The 21,960-nt window shown below is 36.5% G+C and overlaps 2 protein-coding genes across 2 annotated transcripts; both read left to right on the top strand.

The window, feature by feature from the left end:
* The first annotated feature begins 3,520 nt into the window (after positions 1-3,520).
* Positions 3,521-12,877, top strand: LOC109100321 (GRB2-related adapter protein-like). The gene is made up of 5 exons (XM_042721458.1): positions 3,521-3,803; positions 3,890-3,987; positions 5,026-5,145; positions 11,635-11,803; positions 12,116-12,877. The coding sequence occupies exons 1-5, from the start codon at positions 3,726-3,728 to the stop codon at positions 12,293-12,295; spliced, it is 645 nt and encodes a 214-aa protein (XP_042577392.1). The 5' UTR covers positions 3,521-3,725; the 3' UTR covers positions 12,296-12,877.
* A 735-nt stretch (positions 12,878-13,612) lies between these two features.
* Positions 13,613-21,354, top strand: LOC109109383. Its single transcript, XM_042721451.1, has 5 exons — positions 13,613-14,523; positions 15,266-15,433; positions 16,400-16,524; positions 16,656-19,446; positions 19,555-21,354. Exons 1-5 carry the CDS (start codon positions 14,065-14,067, stop codon positions 20,026-20,028), a joined length of 4,017 nt encoding a protein of 1,338 aa, XP_042577385.1. The 5' UTR covers positions 13,613-14,064; the 3' UTR covers positions 20,029-21,354.
* Positions 21,355-21,960: the final 606 nt, after the last annotated feature.

The following is a 21,960-nucleotide window of genomic DNA, read 5'->3' as shown; positions in this document are numbered from 1 at the left end:
ATGTTTAAAATATATCTGTTTAAGAAGAAGATGTCCAGATTGAACGATTGCAATAACAGTAGAATATTATACAATAACATTCCCCTTTGTTGTAAAAAAATGCTAAATAAGTTCCACCAAAACACCACGGTTACGGTAAATAATTTAAAGCGATTAAAACTAAATAAATAAATAAATAAATAAAGACAAAACCAGGATACCATAATTTTTGTTTCGTTTTATTTTATTACTTAGGCCTACGTTAATGAATACTACCAAAGTTATCACTTAACACTGTAGTAAACTGTACTAACTGGTATTTAGCTATGGAAAAAAATAGAGTTAAGCTACTTTATGCATAGGTAATATATTTGAAACTGTTCTTTTGGTGAAAGAAATAACAGTAAGTAAGTATATACATAAATAAATAAATAGCTGTTGTTGTTAAAACATAAGGGATATCAAATATTATGTTTAAATTATTACAGTTTTTAGGTGGTTCTGCTTTGAGCAGACAGATTTATACACATAGACTTTGATTTCCCTGTCAAACCAGAGGATTACTAAATACAGACAAAAAACAACTGAGGTTTATGAACTTACTTGGACCAGGATGTAACAGTAAAAACACTAGAATTAACATAATAATAACATATGTGTATAGTTTATAAACATAACATGTGTTACGATATGAATCTTCTATCTGATTGTTGGAAATAAAACTCTTGGACACAGTTCAATGCATAAAAGGTGATCTTTTTAGTGAAATGTCACGCATACACTTCCGGTCAGGTCGGCTACAATTAGACTACAGATTTAATAGTATTGACATGAGTTGACCAGTAAGGGGCAGCATGGTAACGATTTTCTCTCTCATAGTACTGAAATAGAGGTGTGTAATGATAAACTCTCTTTGGGGAAAGTTAAATGAAACAAGTTTTAAAACGGTGTATAATCATTCTCAGTTTTAACCCCAAATATTGCATCTCAGCATTGTCATTTCATTAATTATAATATGTGGTAAACAATAATGTCGTTGCCCTCTAAAAGCGATCAAACCCTGTCTTCAGTTTCACCTTGAAAGAGGAGTGTGGTTAAGCTTTGTGGTCCCTTTCATGATGCTTGCAATTATTTCTGCATACAAACTGCATGTGACATCACACACAGTGAAACAAAACAGTAGTTTCCATTTAGCAAAATGTCTCCCAGTCTGCATAGTTTCCTTCACATGGCTTCTAGACATAAAATGGTGTTCGTCTAATTTTTTTTGTCAATCAACCCAGTGAGATTTTCATTATCTAATGGTACTATCCACAAAGAAATGTGCTCCATTAAGTAAGAAGGTTTGAGTAATAATGAGGTGCAATGAAACTCAGATTTACAGACCAACTAAGCCTTTAAATTGGGATCATTATAATGTTGTAGTGTTTAAATGTAAGACATAACTTATTCTGTAACAGATGCAATGATTACAAATTATTTAGTCATCCTTAAAGGATGGTTCACCCAAAAATAAAAATCCTGTCATCGTTTACTCCCCCTCATGTTGTTCCAAGCTTATATGACTATTGTGAGGAGAGCTGGTAACCAAACAGTCTTGGTTACCATTGACTACTACTGTATGGATACAAAACATAGAGACATCTCTCAAAATATCTAGTTTTATTTTTATTTTTTCACAGAAGAAAGCATGTCATACAGGTTTGAAACAACATGAGGCAGAGTGAATGATGGCAGAATTTTTGTGTTGGTTTATGCTTTTAAACTATTTGTTTAGAAACTTTCACTCGAGTCTTTTTTGACATAGAATAGCGTGCATGACTTCTTTTGAAATCAGAATGTAAATGTTGTGGGTATTAATCATAGGCCACTGAGTCAAGTTGGCAATCCTTCGAGTATAAAATGGTGGCAGTGCATCTATATCTTCCAAACTCCGTCACCCTCTGCTTGTGGTTTCCTTGTTTCATGCTCAGGAAGTCTTTTTTTTTTATCCCCCACATAATTGTTTATATTGCCGTGTGTGTTTTCCTAATATATATATATATATATAGAGAGAGAGAGAGAGATAAAAATGAATTACATGTAATTATATTAAATATGTTCCATAGAAACACACACACAAACAGTTTCCGGTAAAACAAAAAAAGTGAAAATAAGGGGTGAAATAAATGCTATAATGGATGAGATTAAATGTTTCTTTGTACATACGCATCTTAACTTTCTATCAACAGCATCACACCAACATCGGTTTTTCATATGCAATCTTATATCTGCGTGCAAGTGACATTCACAGATTATCTTTTGTGGTGCAAAATGTTTCCAAGTTGATGTAACTGTTTAAGTCACGGAAAATGTCGTGTCGAGTGCTTTTGACATCCTAACTAGAAGTTTATGTCTGTACACATACAGTGGGTTTATCACATTTAAGTGATCATTTATAAGGCAACTGTCTTTCTTTAAGGCTTAAGTTTAAATGTTCTGAAAGGGAATTTGTAAACAGCTCCTCACCACCCTGGAGAGTGTTCATAACATCAGTTCAAACAGCAATAATGACTGTTTGTGTGTTGAGTCCCATCACGGCCCTCTTGGATATAGCCAATGCCAAGACTCTTAGAATTGGATCATGATGTCTAGTTTGTGACATCTCACAGCAAAATTAAAGCTCTAAAATGAGAACAAGAAAGGATCGTTTGCTAATAAATTCCACATGGAACATATGAAATACAATCAGATGCATATATAAAATGTACTATTTAGTCAATGAAAATACATTTTAATGATAATTTGAGAGAGAATGTGTGTACATAACCTCAGGTTGCTAAACGATTAGGAAATCACTCTGCAAAAGCATCCGCTGAATGACAGCTTGCTATCTTCTGTCTTACCAAATATAAACATGATCATCTATACAATGGTGAAGTTACCTATATATAGCCTGGATGGAAACAGAACAAAAATGAAAAATATGGAAGCTAGAGGTATTGATGCAAACTATTTTACAATAATAAAAAAAGCAAATGTGCAAAAATAATTTATTTCATTAAGGAATATCGAAAGAAAAGACCAATTCATGTGAAAATCTAGCCAAAAATGGGACGTGTGCTAAACATGTGCTAAACAGCACCACCAATAGAGAAACAGTTGAGGATTTCAGTGAGTCATGGTGTTTGCTCATCTTGAAACACATATGCTCTTAGTTTAAATCATGAATTCTTTCAGATGAACTCCACAGCTGATTTAAATCACCTCCAGCTATTCTCAAACATAGAAGCGATATGAAAAGTCTAAACTAACACAAAATTACCAGATAAACTCAATGACAGATCTGCTCATAAAACAGCAATCAGGCAAACACATGTGTGTTATTCTTCACTTGTAATACGCAGGTCCGGCTCTCTGATAATGGGAAGTTTTCAAGAGGCCATTCTTTTTGCCTTCCTCCCATCATTTTTTCAACTTTCCTGTTTCTCACATAGCTGTATTTCCTTCTATTAGAGCACTCTGAGACAGGAACTGCCACCCCTGCCTCCCTCCCACATGCTTTTTCTGTCTCACTCTCTCTTTTAGACCCACACACATTCTCATTTATCACGAAGCGGTGTTTGACAGTGAGCCTGTCTCTGGACGATCTGTTTCAGTGTGGATGCTCTCTGGTCTCATCGTTTCCTCTCTTCAGTTTTCTGTTGCTGTGGTGGGACGTCTAGCCACATTGATCTTCTGGGGTCAGGCTGCACCTCCAGTTTAGGATGGAAGCAGAAGCTCTTTACAACTTTTTTGCCACGGAAAGTGACGAGCTAAGCTTTCAAAAGGGAGACATACTCAAGGTAAGAGCAGTTTTGTGTTGGTTTATGGATACAGAGCGATTGTTTACCGAATGATAGAATTTGTTTATTGGTTTTTCTTCCACTAGATCACTAATATGGAAGATGATCCTAACTGGTACACCGCAGAGTTGGTGAACAGGAAGGGCTATGTACCTAAAAACTATATCAGCTTAAAGCCACACAAGTAAGTACAATGTCTGTAACCCTTGAAATGTATTTATTTGACATGTATTGGTATTGACTTTGGTGGATATAGTCTTGGTTCACGCTGGATCAGAATAGTCCTGGGAACAAACAGCACATGTGAGTTGATTTTAATCTCAATGGTCTCCTGCTTCTCTGATGGTTTTCTGAGAAAAAGACCACGTAAATCTCAAATTTGTCTCACGCCGTTATACCAAAGTGTATTATCATATTCATTCTTCCAGGACCAAATAATTTGAGCTGTTGTATTTTTTTTTCTCTTTACATTATTTTATAGCTCTACGATGTCAGCATATGCCATATACACAGTAAACATACACACAGTATTAAAAAAATCCTATTTTTATTGATGTTGAAAACAGTTTTGCTCATTTATATTTTGTGGAAACCCTGATACACAACCATTCAAAACTTTGGAGTAATATTATTTATTTAGTTATTGATTTATTTAGATTTTAATAATTTTATTCGGCAAGGAAGCAATCAGTTTATCAAAAGTGACATTAATGTTTATAATGTCACAAAAGATTTAGATTTCAAATACGAGCTGTTCTCTTTCTGTGAACTTTCTATCCTTTAGTGAGTCCGAATTCCACAAAAATACTAAGCAGCCAAAACTTGTTTCAAGAATAACTGAACATCAGGAATAATTTATAACAGCAGAACATTAAATCAGTATATTAGAATGATTTCTGAAGGATCATGTGACACTGAAGATTGGAGTAATGGCTGCTGAAAATTCAGTTTTAACATTACAGGAATATTTACCATTTCAAATATTCAAATAGAACAGTTGTTTTAAATTGTCATAATATTTCAGAATATTACATTATTTGCTTATAAAGAATTTCAGCAGAAACAGCTACGGAAGAGCAACGTTTGTTAAACACAAATTTCCTCTAGTTTGCCACATACTAATAAAGTGTATAAACACACACACAATGCTATTAAAGTTAACCTTTCTAGCTGTTTATTTCATGTCTAATAGTGCTGCTGTGCCCCTCTATCTCGCCCACAGATGGTTTGTGGGCCGCATCTCCAGACATGTGGCCGAGAATCGACTGCACCAGCAGATCTGTGGAAGCTTCTTAGTAAGAGAAAGTGAGAGTGCACCTGGAGAATTCTCCATGTCGGTCAGGTAAGACACATCCAGCCTTCCTAGCCTAGTCTGCTCACTGCACTGTTGTTGGGGTCACTGTAATTTGTTGTTTGCTGCATTGCCTCATAAAAGCATAACTAGAAATTTAATAACGAGGGAAAAAAAAGTATAGGGTCCATCAAAACACATCTGACCTATTTTGCAAGGATGCCAATATCCCCTGCTGCTTAAGAAAATGTAAGTACAATGAAGTATTATGTCGGAGCAGAGATTTCATTTCAAATTCATCAAGTGCGCTGGTGCTGGAATCACATTATTATTCTGTCCGGCTCATTATAACACATACTTCTTGTTTGGATGGCAGAGTGCAAGCCTGTCTGGGATAATCAGCACTGCGGTCTTGAGCGAGTACGGGCCTCAGGTGTAAGGGAATAGGCTTGGGATATTGTGAGATTGGTGTGCAGGTCCAGGGCTAATGTGTGACGCAGCTCTGCATGCATTGCTCGAGAGAGTGCTGTCTGTGGATACAGATTACTGATAAGACTGACACAGGTGTGATCTCCATGTGATCGATGAAATCTAACGCTGGCATTTTAGTTAAATGTCCATAAAAAATGTTAAGTGACAAATCAAGGTCATATTGCAAAATGAGCAATGTGAATGCCTGGAAATCTTTGATGAGTTTGGGCATTAATGTCCAATGCCATCAAGGTTTGAACTGGGTTAATGGGAAGAGACCATAAGAAGTGCTCTGATTATTCCATTTTACACAGTACTCATGTTCCTTTTTTTCTCTGAGAAAATATATGCCACCATTTTAAGAAGATATTCTGAGCTTTTCAGATATGACAAATGTCTGGCCATGTCGGCTTCCTCTTTTTGGGTTTCAACATATTCATTAATTAAATTCCCCGTGTAAGTGTTTTTCTTGTGCAAGACATCCTTAAGAGACAATAAGATATAAAAAAAGATGTTTTTTTGAGTATTTTATGCTGAGTGTTGATATCTATGTCTGGTCGCCAACTCAAGCTTGGAGCCTGCATTGATTTTAATATAAATTCAGAAAGCAGTATTTTATACATTTTTTTTTTACTTTTTGTAAATCTCAAAAATACTGGCACAGATGTACAATAAAAATAATAATAATGAAAAAAAAAAGATATAAACAAATCATTCTGTAATATCTTTCATGACATAATTGAGAAACTATACACAAAGTCTGGGTGATGTACACCTCGGTCAATAGTTTTTTTATTTTTTAAAGAAATTACTTATATTCTGTAAGGATGCATAAAATTGCTCTAAAGTGACAGATAATACACATATAATGCTACAAAATGCATATTCAAATAATTTCTGAAGTATAATGTGACACTGATGACTGGAGTAATAGATACTAAAAAAAAATCATTGCAATAACATTAAAAAATAACACATCAAAAAATATAAAAATAAAAAAATAAATAAAATGTAATAATATTTCACAATATTACAGCTTTAACTGTATTTTTTAACAAATAAATGTAACATTGGTGAGCATAAGAGACTTTTTTTAAAAACACTAAATGTTACAGACTTCATATATTTGAATGGTGTATTTTTAGTGGAAGTTTATTGTGCAGAAAAGTACTAATTTTCATTAAAAGTTTTCAATGTTTGTATGATATCAGTTTTACAGTTTGTCACTGGGGCAGTACTCTTTCAAAAGGTACTAATATGCATTTTTAAAGTACTAATAATGTGTACCAATTAGGGACAAATAAAGTACAAACATGTACCTTTTAGCTTTTGCACCTCAGCACCGGTGCTATCTTATACGCTACTCCACCGCCAGTCAAGCCAGGCAGAAGCAACAAAATACTAGCCTCATTGTTAATTGGATATAGTTGAATTGTCACTCATCTTTTATCAAACCAATTAATGTTGCCCTTTCAAAGTGGGTCCCAACTTCTGAATGTTTGCCGTAGCAAATACGTTCTTCAGGTGCTGCAAAAACAAAAGGCTAATAGCTCCTAATGCAGGTGTGTGAGTTTTCATCATCTATTTTGGAGTGATTGCAATGTATTCTAAAAATAAACCTGTTCTGTCGATCAGAGTAATTCCTGGATGCTTTATTATGAGATTAAAAGAGTGCCCAGACGTAAAAAAAAAATGTTTTTTTTTAATGTTTCAAAAAAGTACCTCAGATTCTGCTGATGATCACATTACTGTTCTAACTTAACACTTAATTTCAGTTTCGCCTGAGTAGAAATTAACTTCTTTTCTGCTTAGTGATCGTCTTTACTTTAGATAAAGATTACCTTAGATAAAGTTTGATTAAAATGCAGCCTACATACAGTACCGGTCAAAAGTTTGGATACATTACTATTTTTAAATCCTTAAAAAAGTATCACAGGTTATACAATAAATATTAAGCAGCACATATGTTTCTAACATTAATAATAAACCAGCATATTACAATGATTTCTGAGGGATCATCATGTGAGTGGAGTGATGGCTGATGAAAATTCAGCTTCACATCACAGAAATAGATTATATTTTAAAGTAGGCTATAGTAAAATAGAAAACCATTATTTTAAATTGTAATAATATTTCACAATATTTTCTGTATTTTTGATCAAATAAATCCAGGCTTGATGAGCATAAGAGACTTTCAAAAATATTAAAAATAGTAATGTGTCCAAACTTTTGACCGATACTGTAAAAGTAAAAATATACAAAAAATAAAATGAAATGTTGTATAAATAAAAAGGTTAGGAATCATATTTCTTTCAAGTGCTTTTTTGGGGGGTGGGGGGCCTTCAACATGAATTTTGCCTCCAAACATCTAGAACAGGTCCTGACCTCAGGGTCCTGACCTCAGGGCCCGCCCCAGTGACATCGTTGTACCTTTTTTTTTTCTGAGTGTGTACAAAGGCCCTGTGCCACAGGTTTTGTCACTCCACTTGGCCGAATGAAGATTGGTGAAGGTAACTCAGCTGTGAAATGTCTATTGAACCATGTACTCCGTCTTAAAGTGGGGCACTGACTGACTTATCCACGAAACAAGTTTAGATGGTTTAAATGACCATTGCAATGACATCCTTCTATGCATATAATAAAGTATACTATATACATTTATTTGCAATTGCTAAAGCAAACATATTACTACTGAAAGTCCAAACTCCTAATCCTAAGTATTAAAGTCTTCAAGTGTAACTTGTCTTTCACATTTTTTAATACATACGTACATACATAATACCTTAAAAGTAGGTCTTGTTGAAAAAAGAAGTGCTAGTTTATTTCTAAGTGATTGGACTTTTTTTGTCTGGCCAACAATAAAAATCTAGCAATGCCCTAGAAAGTACCCAGAGCAATCTATCAACACCTAGACTCCCAGGTATTAGCAACCACCCATAACACCTTAGCAACCACCTAGCAACACATTAGTAACCATCCAGAACAACCTCGTTTTTTTTTTACTATGTTGCTAATGATTACAAAGCAGAATATTTTGGCCTGCCATTCATCTTCAATGAAAGGAGAGAATGCCAGCAAGCAGGTAATCCTGCATTGGAGAGCTAAAGATTCCCCTGGGCTGTTCACTAAATAAAATGATTAAACTATCATTCACGGTGATTCAAAAGAAACAGCTTTGTTACAGCAGTAATGCAACGTTCCACAGCCATTTGCTGTTTTTTCAACACATGCAAGATGTACCTGCCTTGCTACAAACCACAAAAGTTTTGAAGGTCTATAAGCACTGAATGTAGGTCATTGTCAATGACACTGACGGCTGAGAGAAATGACAGGTTTTGCTGACGAACCACCAAATCATGCACATCTACAGTATATTTAATTACAGCTTCTGTTCTCACCCATCCCCTAAACCCCCATCACCAGCATATAATGCACTGAAACCATCAAACCATCAAAGTGGATTAACTTTGCTAGAATTTATTTCTGTTACAACAACCATATTCGTGACTCAATTCAAGACTTGTGCTTGTGACTAGTTTAATCAGCTTATAAATAGCACTGCATTATGAAGCATCTACCATCTAACTTTGAAGAATCTTTTGAGGAAGTACAGTATTTCACATTGACAGTCACAAGCTTTTAGGTTTATTTAAATGCAAGCTCTAGGGTTTTCACTTTCTAAAAATGAGCAAGTCTTGGCACTTGGTTGTCAGGTAAACTGAGTGACAAATAGATTTTTATTATTTAATATTCATAAAGCGCAATTCATCTTTAGACAGGTGGTCAAAAGAAAGTTGAAAGAAATTCTGCTGTTTCAAACACTGAATTATTTAAATGTTATCAGCACTTTGAAAAGAATATTTGCAGAGCCTCTACCCTAATGCAACTAAAGAAACATTTATTTGGAAGACATGCTGACTAACTGTTGTGAAATGTTTGGCCTGCATTAAGTAAAGCTGTTTACAGATCTTAAAATGTAAAAAGAGGATTTTTTTTCATGATTGTTCAAAAACCAGCAAATTCTTTCTGTGAAATGTTTTAGTTAAAAAGTGTGTGTGCCTTTTTTTAAGAATTGCCAATCTGTTTGATATTTCAATTACAATGAATTGTATACATTTTTAAATTAATTTTGTTTTGTAGCACAATGGAACTGCAATTAATAAACGGAATGTTGCAGAACCTTTGTTCTGACAGATAGTTTCCATTTACAGATCATTACTGAAATAACACTGAAATAAAATAAAATACTAAAAATTTGATTTAATAAATGTTGCATTGCCAACTAACTGAAAAGAATGAAAAGACTGAAAAAAATATATATATACACACACAAACCCAATTCCAAAAAAGTTGGGACACTGTACAAATTGTGAATAAAAACAGAATGCAATGTGGAAGTTTCAAATTTCAATATTTTATTCAGAATACAACATAGATGACATATCAAATGTTTAAACTGAGAAAATGTATCATTTTAAGGGGAAAATTTGATTTTAAAGTTCATGGCATCAACACATCTCAAAATAGTTGGGACAAGGCCATGTTTACCACTGTGTGGCATTCCCTCTTCTTTTTATAACAGTCTGCAAACATCTGGGGACTGAGGAGACAAGTTGCTCAAGTTTAGGAATAGGAATGTTGTCCCATTCTTGTCTAATACAGGCTTCTAGTTGCTCAACTGTCTTAGGTCTTCTTTGTCGCATCTTTCTCTTTATGATGCGCTGAATGTTTTCTATGGGTAAAAGATCTGGACTGCAGGCTGGCCATTTCAGTGCCCGGATCCTTCTTCTACGCAGCCATGATGTTGTAATTGCAGTATGTTGTCTGGCATTGTCATGTTGGAAAATGCAAGGTCTTCCCTGAAAGAGACGACGTCTGGATGGGAGCATTTGTTGTTCTAGAACTTGGATATACCTTTCAGCATTGATGGTGCCTTTCCAGATGTGTAAGCTGCCCATGCCACACACACTCATGCAACCCCATACCATCAGAGATGCAGGCTTCTGAACTGAGCGCTGATAACAACTTGGGTTGTTCTTGTCCTCTTTAGTCCAGATGACATGGCGTCCCAGTTTTCCAAAAAGAACTTCAAATTTTGATTCGTCTGACCACAGAACAGTTTTCCACTTTGCCGCAGTCCATTTTAAATTAACCTTGGCCCAGAGAAAATGCCTGCGCTTCTGGATCATGTTTAGATATGGCTTCTTTTTGATCTATAGAGTTTTAGCCGGCAACAGCGAATAGCACGGTGGATTGTGTTCACCGACAATGTTTTCTGGAAGTATTCCTGAGCCCATGTTGTGATTTCCATTACAGTAGCATTCCTGTATGTGATGCAGTGCCGTCTAAGGGCCCGAAGATCACGGGCATCCAGTATGGTTTTTCGGCCTTGATCCTTACACACAGAGATTGTTCCAGATTCTCTGAATCTTTGGATGATATTATGCACTGTAGATGATGATAACTTCAAACTCTTTGCAATATTTCTCTGAGAAGGTCCTTTCTGATATTGCTCCACTATTTTTCGCCGCAGTATTGGGGGAATTGGTGATCTTCTGCCCATCTTGACTTCTGAGAGATACTCCCACTCTGAGAGGCTCTTTTTATACCCAATCATGTTGCCAATTGACCTAATAAGTTGCAAATTGGTCCTCCAGCTGTTCCTTATATGTACATTTAACTTTTCCGGCCTCTTATTGCTACCTTTCCCAACTTTTTTGGAATGTGTAGCTCTCATGAAATCCAAAATGAGCCAATATTTTGCATGACATTTCAAAATGTCTCACTTTCAACATTTGATATGTTATCTATATTCTATTGTGAATAAAATATAGGTTTATGAGATTTGTACAGTTTCCCAACTTTTTTGGAATTGGGGTTGTACACACACACACACACACACACACACACACACACAAAAATTTTTTTATCAAAGTGTGTGTGTGTGTGTGTGTGTGTGTGTGTGTGTGTGTGTGTGTGTGTGTGAAATCCTAGAGGGCTTATTTTATAAGTTCTCTGATATTCTGTAGTGCTGTGTGCTTATTCTGAATTTCTGTCTACTCTGTCCAGCTATGGGGATCATGTACAGCATTTCAAGGTGTTAAAGGACAGAGACGGCTATTACTTCGTTTGGGAGGAGATCTTTCCTTCCTTAAACCAGCTGGTGGACTTCTACAAGACCCACAGCATAGCAAAGGAAAGGACTGTTTATCTGAAGGACACAGAACATACATTAAAGGTAAGACAACACATACAAATACGGCTGTACTTTTTGACAGCAACAAAAAATAAACATGTTCAGAAACCTTGTCAGGCTTTTCAAGCATACTTTCCATGTAAATTAAACAATTACTTGATTGGCATTTATCCAAATGACATGTAATTCACATCAGGAAAAACAAACTTAACAGTTATGAAACTACAAAAAATATCTTAGGTGTAATCGTAATGGAGAGGCCCATAATGTATGAAATCAAAATGGACATAAATGTAGAAAATGTAAAGGCAGGCACAACAATAATGACCTTTGTCTGTTATTGTTTCCCATCAGAGGCCCCATGAAGCACAAGCCCTGTTTGACTACAATCCAGAGCACAACTCCCAGCTGCACTTCCTGCGGGGTGATGTCATAGAACTGCTGGACTGCTCAGATTCTCAGCGCTGGAAAGGTTGTTGTCGCGGCCGTGTGGGATTTTTCCCACCTGAGTACGTCAAGCCCACCTATCACTGACTCTGAAGGACAATAACAACACTGTTTGTAAATATCAGTAGTCGATTGTTAGCATCATTTATTGGTTTAATACGATATGAAGGATCAAGCTAAGTTTGAAAATGATTTTGAAACAAGTAATCAGGCAGAAATTAACTTATCTAGCCACAGTTACTAAAACATAATCATGCCGTTGACACTAAGATGACACCTGTCAGCTTTTTAAGCCAAACGCCCTAAACTATCAAGCACCATTATACAAAAAAAAAACAAACAAAAAAACAACAACTCCAAGCATACTTTTGTCCATTAAAATGCAAAAGGAGATTTTGAATTGTATTAATACAATCTCTTCACTGCACTTTGCTTATGAATTTAGATCCTTTTTTTTTTAAACCAATTGCTATATTTATTACACTTTTGTTCTGTGTATATGTTGTTAATAACTGTTGTTGTCTTATTTTCTTTTGATTATGTAAATGTTACCATTATGATGACGGAAAATAGATGAATGTACATGTCAATAATCATCAGTTAGAGCATAATATGGCTATTGGGTTAAGCCAGGATATTAATAAACTTGACATGAAATTATAAAGCTCATTCCGGAATATTTCATCTTCCATTATTTGACATTCTGATGTGCTGCAGTGCAAAGTACAACTGAATCCAAAAACTCTAAAAGGAATTCTTTTTTTTTTTTTTTTTTTTTCAGCCATGGATTCTCTCTGGAATTTAAAATTAGATTTTAGAATATTGCTTTAAAGGAGTAGTTCACTTCAGGAATAAACATTTCCTCCAAGCTGCATTGAAACTGTAATTTGGACCTTCAAACCGTTGGTCACCATTGAAATCCTGGAAGGTTTTCCTCAAAAACCTTCATTTCTTTTCAACTGAAGACAGAAAGATATGAACATGTTGGATGACATGAGTCAATTATAAAGATTTTTTTTTTTTTTTATCCTGGAAGTGAACTACTGCTTTATGGTTTATTAGTAAATATGTGGTTACTTAATATTAATATTAATATTTTACAGCATAAATTACACAGAGTCTCCTCAATAGTGAAGACTATTTTTGTGGTTGGTTCTTTAAAAAAAAAAAGTCAAATTCAAAAGACTTCATGTGGCTGTGGGACAATTTTATGAACTTTTAAGAAAAAAAATACACATCACATCACAATTAATACATATTAGAGTCCAAATACTAATTACTTTCTTGACAAGTATGCATTGATAGCGGTTTTATATCTCGGCTACTTCTTCTTTGTTTTCAAAACCACAGGTTTTGGAGCAGTGAGCGCTGAAATGCTCAAACACCGCCTTTCTGGGTCATTTTTCACCATTACAAAAATAAACAATTCTAAAATGAAGTATTTTGCATTAACGTAGCCTATACATAATTTAAACTTCTTGGTCTAGCACGACATTCCTGCTCATTTTACCTTCAAACTGCCTCTCAAACTGTCCCCACTAAACGGCGATTAGTAAACACTCAGAATAACACCATAAAGTTTGCTGGGTTTCTCTTACCATTGGGTGGAGTCACACGTGGTTGAGGTGTGCATGTTTACCTGCTCTTGCATCTGTGCGTGACCACACACACTAGTAGGCTATTCTTGACAATATGAACTGATGAGCAGAAGCGAGACAACCGGATCTTACACTGTAGGCTATGTGGCTTTTGTGTAGCCTATAATATATCTTGTCGGTTAAAATAGTTGAACTAAACTAGTCAATTATGCGCAAATCCATTTTGAATGCTGTTAAAAATACCGCTGAGCTCAGGTAATGGCACTGTCACAGGTTCAGTGCCTTGATGACAATCACATCCACTTGCGCACCAACGAGTCCAAGCCGGAGTTCTTCTACAGCGAGCAGCAGAGACTCGCGCTGGAAACACTCATACATGACGGACAGGACGCCTATGAGGACTACATCCAAACAAACAACATCCGCTGCTTTCTATCAGACCTGGAACTTGAGAGCATTCTCAACACTCTGGAGGTGTATTGCCCGGGTTCCCCTGATTTTGACGCTGAACTGCTCGGCGACAGTGATGGGGAAGATGTTTCCCTTCAGTACTGGCCTGACCGCTCGGACCTCTCGATCCCTCTGCTGGACATCGGGTGGCCGGACCGGGCGTCCTACCGCGGAATAACTCGTGTTCAAGTGTACACTCAGCCTCCTTATGAGGGTCAGTCACATATTAAAGAGGTCGTTAGAAAAATGATCTCCCAAGCACAAAAGGTAGGGGATGAATGTTATATATTATTATGATTTTGTGATTTTTGTTGTGACTCACCTCTGGTGAATAAAGACAAAGTCCTGCGTAGCTCCATGTGTTCTCAAGCTCATAAAACAGTCTTCACACTATAAGAAAAAAAGTACAAAAGTTTTCACTGGGGCAGTACCCTTTTAAAAGGTACATGTTTGTACCTCATTTATGCCTAAAGGTCACATATTGGTACCTTAAAGGTACATATTAGTAATTTTTGAAAAGATACTACCACCCCAGTGACAGCTTTTGTACCTTTTTTTCTGAGAGTGTAGGGCTGGGCACTGCTGAAACTTTGGACTTCTAGAATTAGTAAAATTGTAAAACATCATATAGGCTTTATATATATATATATATATATATATATATATATATATGTATATGTGTGTGTGTGTGTGTGTGTGTGTGTGTGTGTGTGTGTGTGTACATTATTTTTCAGATCTTGAAAAATGTACATTAAATGCCATGGACTTTACAAATGATCAGATATTCCGTCCATTGAAGCTCAAAATCCTCTTTTGAAAATGTTTTAATCATGCTGGAGGAAATGATCATCAGGTTTTACACAAAGCTCATACAGCTTGAATAATTTTGACCCGTTTTTTCATCTGTGTGCACAGTGCATTATCATTATCAGTCTGTTTTTGACAGATATCACACGGTTTTGTTTGCCACCTAGTTCTTGTTTTTTCAATAATACCTCCCCCTTTGCAGGTTATTGCAATTGTCATGGACTTGTTCACGGATATTGACATTTTCAAAGATCTCCTGGATGCAAGCTACAAGCGGAAGGTTTCTGTGTACATTATGTTGGAGACCACCGGAGTGAAGCACTTCCTGAGAATGTGTGAGAAAGCAGGCATGCACACCGGACACCTAAAGGCATGTCACAGTTAAGAGTTGCAATTTAAGATGATTTATTAATGATTTATTAGCAGAAAATAAACATCAGATTATTAAAAGCCTGCAGTTTAATGAGCAGAAGCAAGTAACTGAGAGATAACTTTTGGAACATGCAAATCAGAAAGTCTAATTTTCCAAACAGCCTGGAGCAACTGTGAGCACTTATGACTCTTTGTCACTTTTGTTTAGAAACAGAAACAGATTTCTGCTGATGATAGGTATATTTGCAGCACATTTTTGAAATGACATAGACTCTTAAACTCTATCAGTGATGGCAAGGAATTTGTTAGAAATTAAATGTATGTAGTATTTATACACAATAAAATACTATTTTTATTTTACAAATCTATAAAACATTAGAAGTGTATTTACTACAATAAATTTAGATATTCTGTTATATACATTTTCTATCACTTGACTTGAATAGAGATATTAGCTTCTGTATGTGTATCACCTAAAGGCACCACAGAAAATTGGTGGATAGTAAACAGCTCTTGTTCCCCACAAAAAGAAAATCTAAATACTGACTATGAATAGTGATTAAGACTGGATGACCACAACAGGCTCAGTGCAGTAGTCTCAGATTACCATCAATGCACAAATGCGTGAATACATTACATATGTGACATATGATGTGGTTACTTTCTAATGTGATCATATACTAATAAACTTTTATTGATGAACTCAAGTCACCCACTTTGCTTGGCCAGGCTCACTGACATAAACAAAGTGTGTCAGAATCGATGTCTTAAAAATAAAAGGCATTTGCAGACTCTTAATAGGTCATCTTTGGTTATTAATCCTGTCGATTAACTCTCTTGGTACACATAAAACCCTGTTGATAGATTAATTTCATTGGTTTCTCATTCCTCCAGGCAGGAAAGTATCATCTCTTTTTTTCATCCACACATTAGTTAAACATACTAAACTTTGCTTTTCCATCAGAACATGAGAGTGCGCAGCATCAGAGGGGCAGAATTTTTCAGTCGATCCTCAAAGAGAGTGTGTGGAAGCCAAAGCCAGAAGTTCATGTTTATTGACGGATACAAAGCAGTCTCAGGGTCATATAGGTTAGTCTGGTCAACCCAGTTTAACAAGATTAGACCTAACCTAATTAATGATTCTAGTACATTCTAAATGCATCCATAAATACGTTAATTTACATAATTATTACAATTAAAAATGTGTTCTTTACTGTCAGTTTCACGTGGTCTGCCTCAAGACTGGACAGAAATCTCATTACGGTTCTCACTGGCCAAGCAGTCGACACATTTGACTCATTGTTTCAGGACATGTATGTGATGTCTAATGGAGTGTGCCTGAGCAAGATTAATCTAAGCAGTGAGCCTGAACCTGATTTCCTCCCTCAAGCAGTACCCACTTTACTTCCCTCAGCCACCACAGCACTCAAGCTTATTAACCCAAAATACACTCTTGTCTCCAACTGCGCTTTCACTACCAACGGACCTGTATCTGACCAGACAGGTGCAAAGAACAACACTTCCATGAATCAGACAGAAGTCATCAAACAAATTAAAGACACACCAGTGGTGCCACCGGTTCACCCGGGATTGCTCAACTTGGAAAAGGCAAACATGATCAATTATCTGCCAACCTGGCCCAATCCCGACCCGCCGAGTGATGTCATTGGTTTTATAAACATAAGAGACTCCAGCAAGCCACTGCAAGCTCACCTAATGCGTTCAGAACTCTTTGAAGTATCTCAAGCCATTCGATTCAAGGATCCTCTTCATGAGCCAAAGGAGTCTTTACCTCTGAGGGATTGTCCTGGACCCATATCCCAAACTCCATCTGATCCTGAAGCTCCAGCTCAGAAGCAAACATCAGGTGAAGCGCAGAAGTATTTTGATCAAAATCAACATCAAAGAAGCAGCCAGAGTGAGAATCTTATCTCACCTTTGGAGAAGCCAGAAACAGTGCATGTGCTTGCCTGTAATAAAATAAATAAAGAGGAACTATGTGTAATGGAAAAAGAGCTGGACTCTATAACTTTGCAGAGAAAAAACATAAATATGGAAAAAGACTTTCTCAATACAATTTTATCTTTCTCTCAAGATGATACAGATACAAAGCAAGCTCTGGATACTCTAGAACCTCTAAAATATCCTGCCCAAACATCAGAGGATCTTGAATTGAAATCATCATCAGCGTTGTCCAACAAAAATCATCATGAATCATTTGCAATCTCAGAAACTCCTTCTGTTAAGCAAAGCCAAGATGACCAAGTCATAAATGATGTTGCCACCCATGACAATAGAGATACAAAACCAGACACAAACCAAAATGGCTGGAATGGTACACAGGCGTCTAACTGTGACTCCAGCATCTCTTCATTGTCTGATGAATTCTATGAGTGTTTTAGCCCTGTGGCTGACTTTAGGTCTGTAGGAGATGTCTTTGTGCCTGAAAATACACCAGAATCTTTGCATAATTCAATCAAAAACAGTCCACAAGAGCAGGAAGTTCCTTGTTCAAATTCATCCCCAGCTCAAGAGAGTACAGATTTGGATAATAAACAGACCTTGTTTATTCCAAAACTTTTAAAAACATCTTGCAGTATTGTTTTCAATTTCTTATTTGCAGACTTCAAAACAACAGCTGCAACTTCGAAAACCACCTTTGCTCAAAAAAGAGACAAAGGTACCAAAATAAATGATAGTAAACCACCAGTCAAAGACAGTGAACCCTGCTATTTCTCACAGACTCCTAATGGTTGCTTCAACTTCTCTTTAACTCCAGAGGAATACTTTGAGTGCAGTGATACAGTGGGTTTGACGTCAGAAATTGATGGTATAGATCATGAAGTGAAACCAAGATCAGTGGAGACATTAAGCCTGAATGAACGACTACAAGTACTGAAGCCTGTCCTGGAAAATGAGAAAATATCTGAGCTAAACGGTCAGAACACAAAAGAAAACGATAACCCTAAAATGCATTTTGGACAGGAGCAGCTCAAATTTCAACACATGCTAGAGATGACAGCTGACAGTCACCAGGCAGTTTTAAAATCTGAAGAGCATGAGATAAGTGCATCTCTGAAGGTTTTAAAGATACAGTCCAAGGAAGATTCTGTAGAATTAGCTGAGAAAGTTGAAAAAGCACCAATGCAAGACTTACAACTTAAGGTAGAGTCTCAAATAAGTCAAGATGTAAAGTTTGAGGGACAATTTGTAAAGTTAGCTGAGAAACCTGCCAAACCACCACTGCAGGACTTACAGCCTGAGGCAAGTCTAGATTCAATATGTAAGGGACAATCTATCCAGTTAGCTGAGACTACTACAAAGAGACTTCGACTGTCACTACAGGACTCACAGTCTGGGGAAAGTCCAGATCTAACGGTCAGAGCTTCAGAAGTAAATGCTATCCCACAGTCGGCAACAGACAGTGAATTTAGGAGCTCAGTACTGCAAGATAAAACTGATGTAATTCCAGAGAAGACCAAGGTAACAAAGTCCATAGAGTTGCCTAAGAGTGAGGAACTGCAAAACCCATTGACTGAATTAGATTCTGGATCAGATCATCCACTCAGCCTGAAATCTGAAGAGCATGTGAATGAGCATTTAAAACTGCAGAGCGATGAGGTCAGTCCAGCAGTGCTAAAGAGAAAATCTGTGACGCACAATCCTCAAGAGAAACTGCCTGAACAGTTTGAAACCATTGAGCTGCTGATATTAGAGGATTCTGACTTCCAAGAGACAGAGTTGAACAATTCTGATCCCGTAAGACCAAGAGCTGCACTGAGCAAAGAAACAAAGATGAGCAAAACTAAGCCTATAGAACTAAAGACTATAAATGATAGAAAATCTAAAGCGAATAAGCTGGGTCATGATGTTTGCAGTAGGCATAGAAAGGCAACATGTCACGTGACAGCTCTGACTGATGAGAAACAAGAAGAGGAACATATTTGTACAAATCAGATAAACAAGAACCCACCAGAGGCAAAACCTAAGCTCGAGCGTCTGGTTAGGAAGGTAAGTATTTCTTAATGTATTACCAAGTACACAAAACTAGTTTGAAAATAGTTTGAAGAACTGGATTAAGAAAAATATCATTAATTAATGTTCTGTTTTTCATCCTAGCAACCACATCAAGCATCATCAAGAATTCCTATTCAAGCTAGAGGACGGCTCACTAAGTTACCCATAAGCAAAGCAGACACTAGCAATCGCTCACTTGGGCTTCGAGCTCCTAAAGCTGGAATGCATAGACACCCACTTGGAAAACCACTGGGGCAGAATAAGCCAAGCATTACATCACCTCCATTTCCTGCAAAATTTTCCCCAGGAAAAGTTGCTCCAGTTAGGTCAACACAAATTCTCCAGAAACCCCCTTGCACAGTGCCTGCACCAAATGGTCCCACCTTTCCCTTAAAACTGCCACAGGTCCAGCTGACTGCACCTAAGATCAGGCAGTCAGACCAGCCAAAATTTTCCAGGAAACCTTCTGCGTCCCTAACAAAGTATAGTTGCTCTTCTTCTGGGATTTCCTGTCTGGCACAAGTAAAGAAGCAGGCGATTAAAGGGTCTCCACCAAACAAATTGAACGAGGCATGAATGTGATGAAGTACAAACAAATACAAAAAGCCACTGTGTTATTTTAGTGTTTAATATTTTTATTGGACTCTTATTGAACTATGTGAGTCGATCTCACATAAAACTATGCTTTATTTAATCCAGTTAGCCAGCAGAAAGTTAACATAGGATTCCCAATACAAAGAGGTTTTCCTAAACTTAATGTTTTATGTAAATTACAGGCACAGTCTTTTCAATAAAGCTTTATGACTGTCCTTAAAGCTATTAATATGTAAATAATTTATTTTTCCATTTAGCTTGATGTAAATGATCAGTTATAAGTCTCATCACAGTTCACCATTTGCATAACACATTATTTCCTGATTCTTTTATGGGTTGACTTATAGGCTAAACGAAATACTAAAGAAAACACTGGACATGGGTGCTGTCCACTCGTTTAGATGAAGGTCTCAAAGACTCAAAGACTTTTTTTAGTTGAAGACTAGACTGTGTGCTTGTAAAATTACATTAACTGAATTATTAAAATAGACCTTCCAGGACATAGTTCACTTGATTACAGCTGGAATTTATTCTCCTTTTTTATTATATAAAGATGTTTTACCATTGTTGCTACTTATCGGAACAACTTCAAACAGAATTTAACCTAATCACATACCAAACCCTCACTCATTCTGGCTACTTTTCAAGTGGCTTGGGACTGTGAGTGATCTTGTGGTGTCTTCAGCTCATCGTCTTTGTCAGGATGTGATTCCAGAAGTGAAAGACAGTTGTGTCCAGTACTGATTGATGGTTTGTAAAGATGTCAGAATTCCAGTCACATACCTGTTTCTGGTGGTGTTCTGGGGCCAGCTGCATAAACTTAGTCTCTGTGTTAAGAACTAGTGTGACTAGTGTGGGGTAATGAGTTTTATTTTTCAGGTTCATATTAGGACAATTTAAGTTTTATGCAACCAACTTGAATGACCAGTCTTAAAGAAAAACAATTCAATGACAAACTTGTAAGACTAGTTGAATTTCAGTCTTAAACTTATTTTCTCACTAATTTGCTTCTATTGACAGCTCGTCTCTCTTTAGGCAGACTATAGTGTTGCAGACTATAGGCCACGATGGACTTGTAACCCGATGGTTGCGGGTTCGAGTCTCAGGTCCGGTAGGAATTGTCGGTGGGGGGAGTGAATAATCAGCGCTCTCGTCCACCCTCAATACCACGACTTGATGAGTTGAAAACCCTTCAGCAAGGCACCGAACCCCCAACTGCTCCCCGGGAGCCACAGCAATATGGCTTCCCACTCCTCCGGGTGTGTGTTCACGGTGTGTGTTCACTACTGTGTGTGTGCACTTGGATGGGTTAAAATAAGATAAAAAAATCCAAAATAATCAAGGACTCCATTCACCCCAGTAACCATCGTATAAGTCCCCATTAAAATAATCAAGGTCATTCACCCCAGTAACCATCTTTTCACTTTGCTGCTCTGGTAAGCGTTTCCGTAGCCTGATGTCAAAAACTGAGAGACTTAGGAGGAGTTTCTTCCCCCAGGCCATCAGGCTCCTAACCTCAAAAGAACCTCTTAACATGCTGTGTGTCTCCACTTAATATTCACTTTATCAGTAAGACATTCATCATTCACTACCTCACATTGACATACTGTAAGTGTAACCTGTTTGCACATCATTCCTGTGTATCTTATTATTTTTTATTTCTTGCACATTAGCCACTATATATTTAATTCTACAAGTATACATCTCTTATATATTTTTATATTTTATTCTTAATTTTTATTGTTTACTTTTATAGCTATATTTATGTATATTTTCATCTGTGTTGTATTCTTAATATAATTGGTCATGGAGCGGACCTGACTCACATTTCACTGCTGGTTATATATGCTCTATATAATTGTGTATGTGACAAATAAAAATCTTGAATAAAAAAAATCTTGAATCCATAATTGG

This window comes from Cyprinus carpio, chromosome A3 (genome assembly GCF_018340385.1).
Source record: "Cyprinus carpio isolate SPL01 chromosome A3, ASM1834038v1, whole genome shotgun sequence".
Lineage (NCBI taxonomy): Eukaryota > Metazoa > Chordata > Actinopteri > Cypriniformes > Cyprinidae > Cyprinus > Cyprinus carpio.
Note: the sequence above shows the minus strand (reverse complement) of the source record. Positions and strands in the feature narration are given on the sequence as shown.

Excerpts from the sequence above, each read along its gene's own strand:
- LOC109100321 (XM_042721458.1), top strand. The coding sequence starts at position 3,726 with ATGGAAGCAGAAGCTCTTTACAACTTTTTTGCCACGGAAAGTGACGAG. Across the intron at positions 3,804-3,889 it reads AAAAGGGAGACATACTCAAG|ATCACTAATATGGAAGATGA; the intron begins GTAAGAGCAGTT and ends TTCTTCCACTAG. Across the intron at positions 3,988-5,025 it reads ATCAGCTTAAAGCCACACAA|ATGGTTTGTGGGCCGCATCT; the intron begins GTAAGTACAATG and ends TCTCGCCCACAG.
- LOC109109383 (XM_042721451.1), top strand. The coding sequence starts at position 14,065 with ATGGCACTGTCACAGGTTCAGTGCCTTGATGACAATCACATCCACTTG. Across the intron at positions 14,524-15,265 it reads TGATCTCCCAAGCACAAAAG|GTTATTGCAATTGTCATGGA; the intron begins GTAGGGGATGAA and ends CCCCCTTTGCAG. Across the intron at positions 15,434-16,399 it reads TGCACACCGGACACCTAAAG|AACATGAGAGTGCGCAGCAT; the intron begins GCATGTCACAGT and ends CTTTTCCATCAG.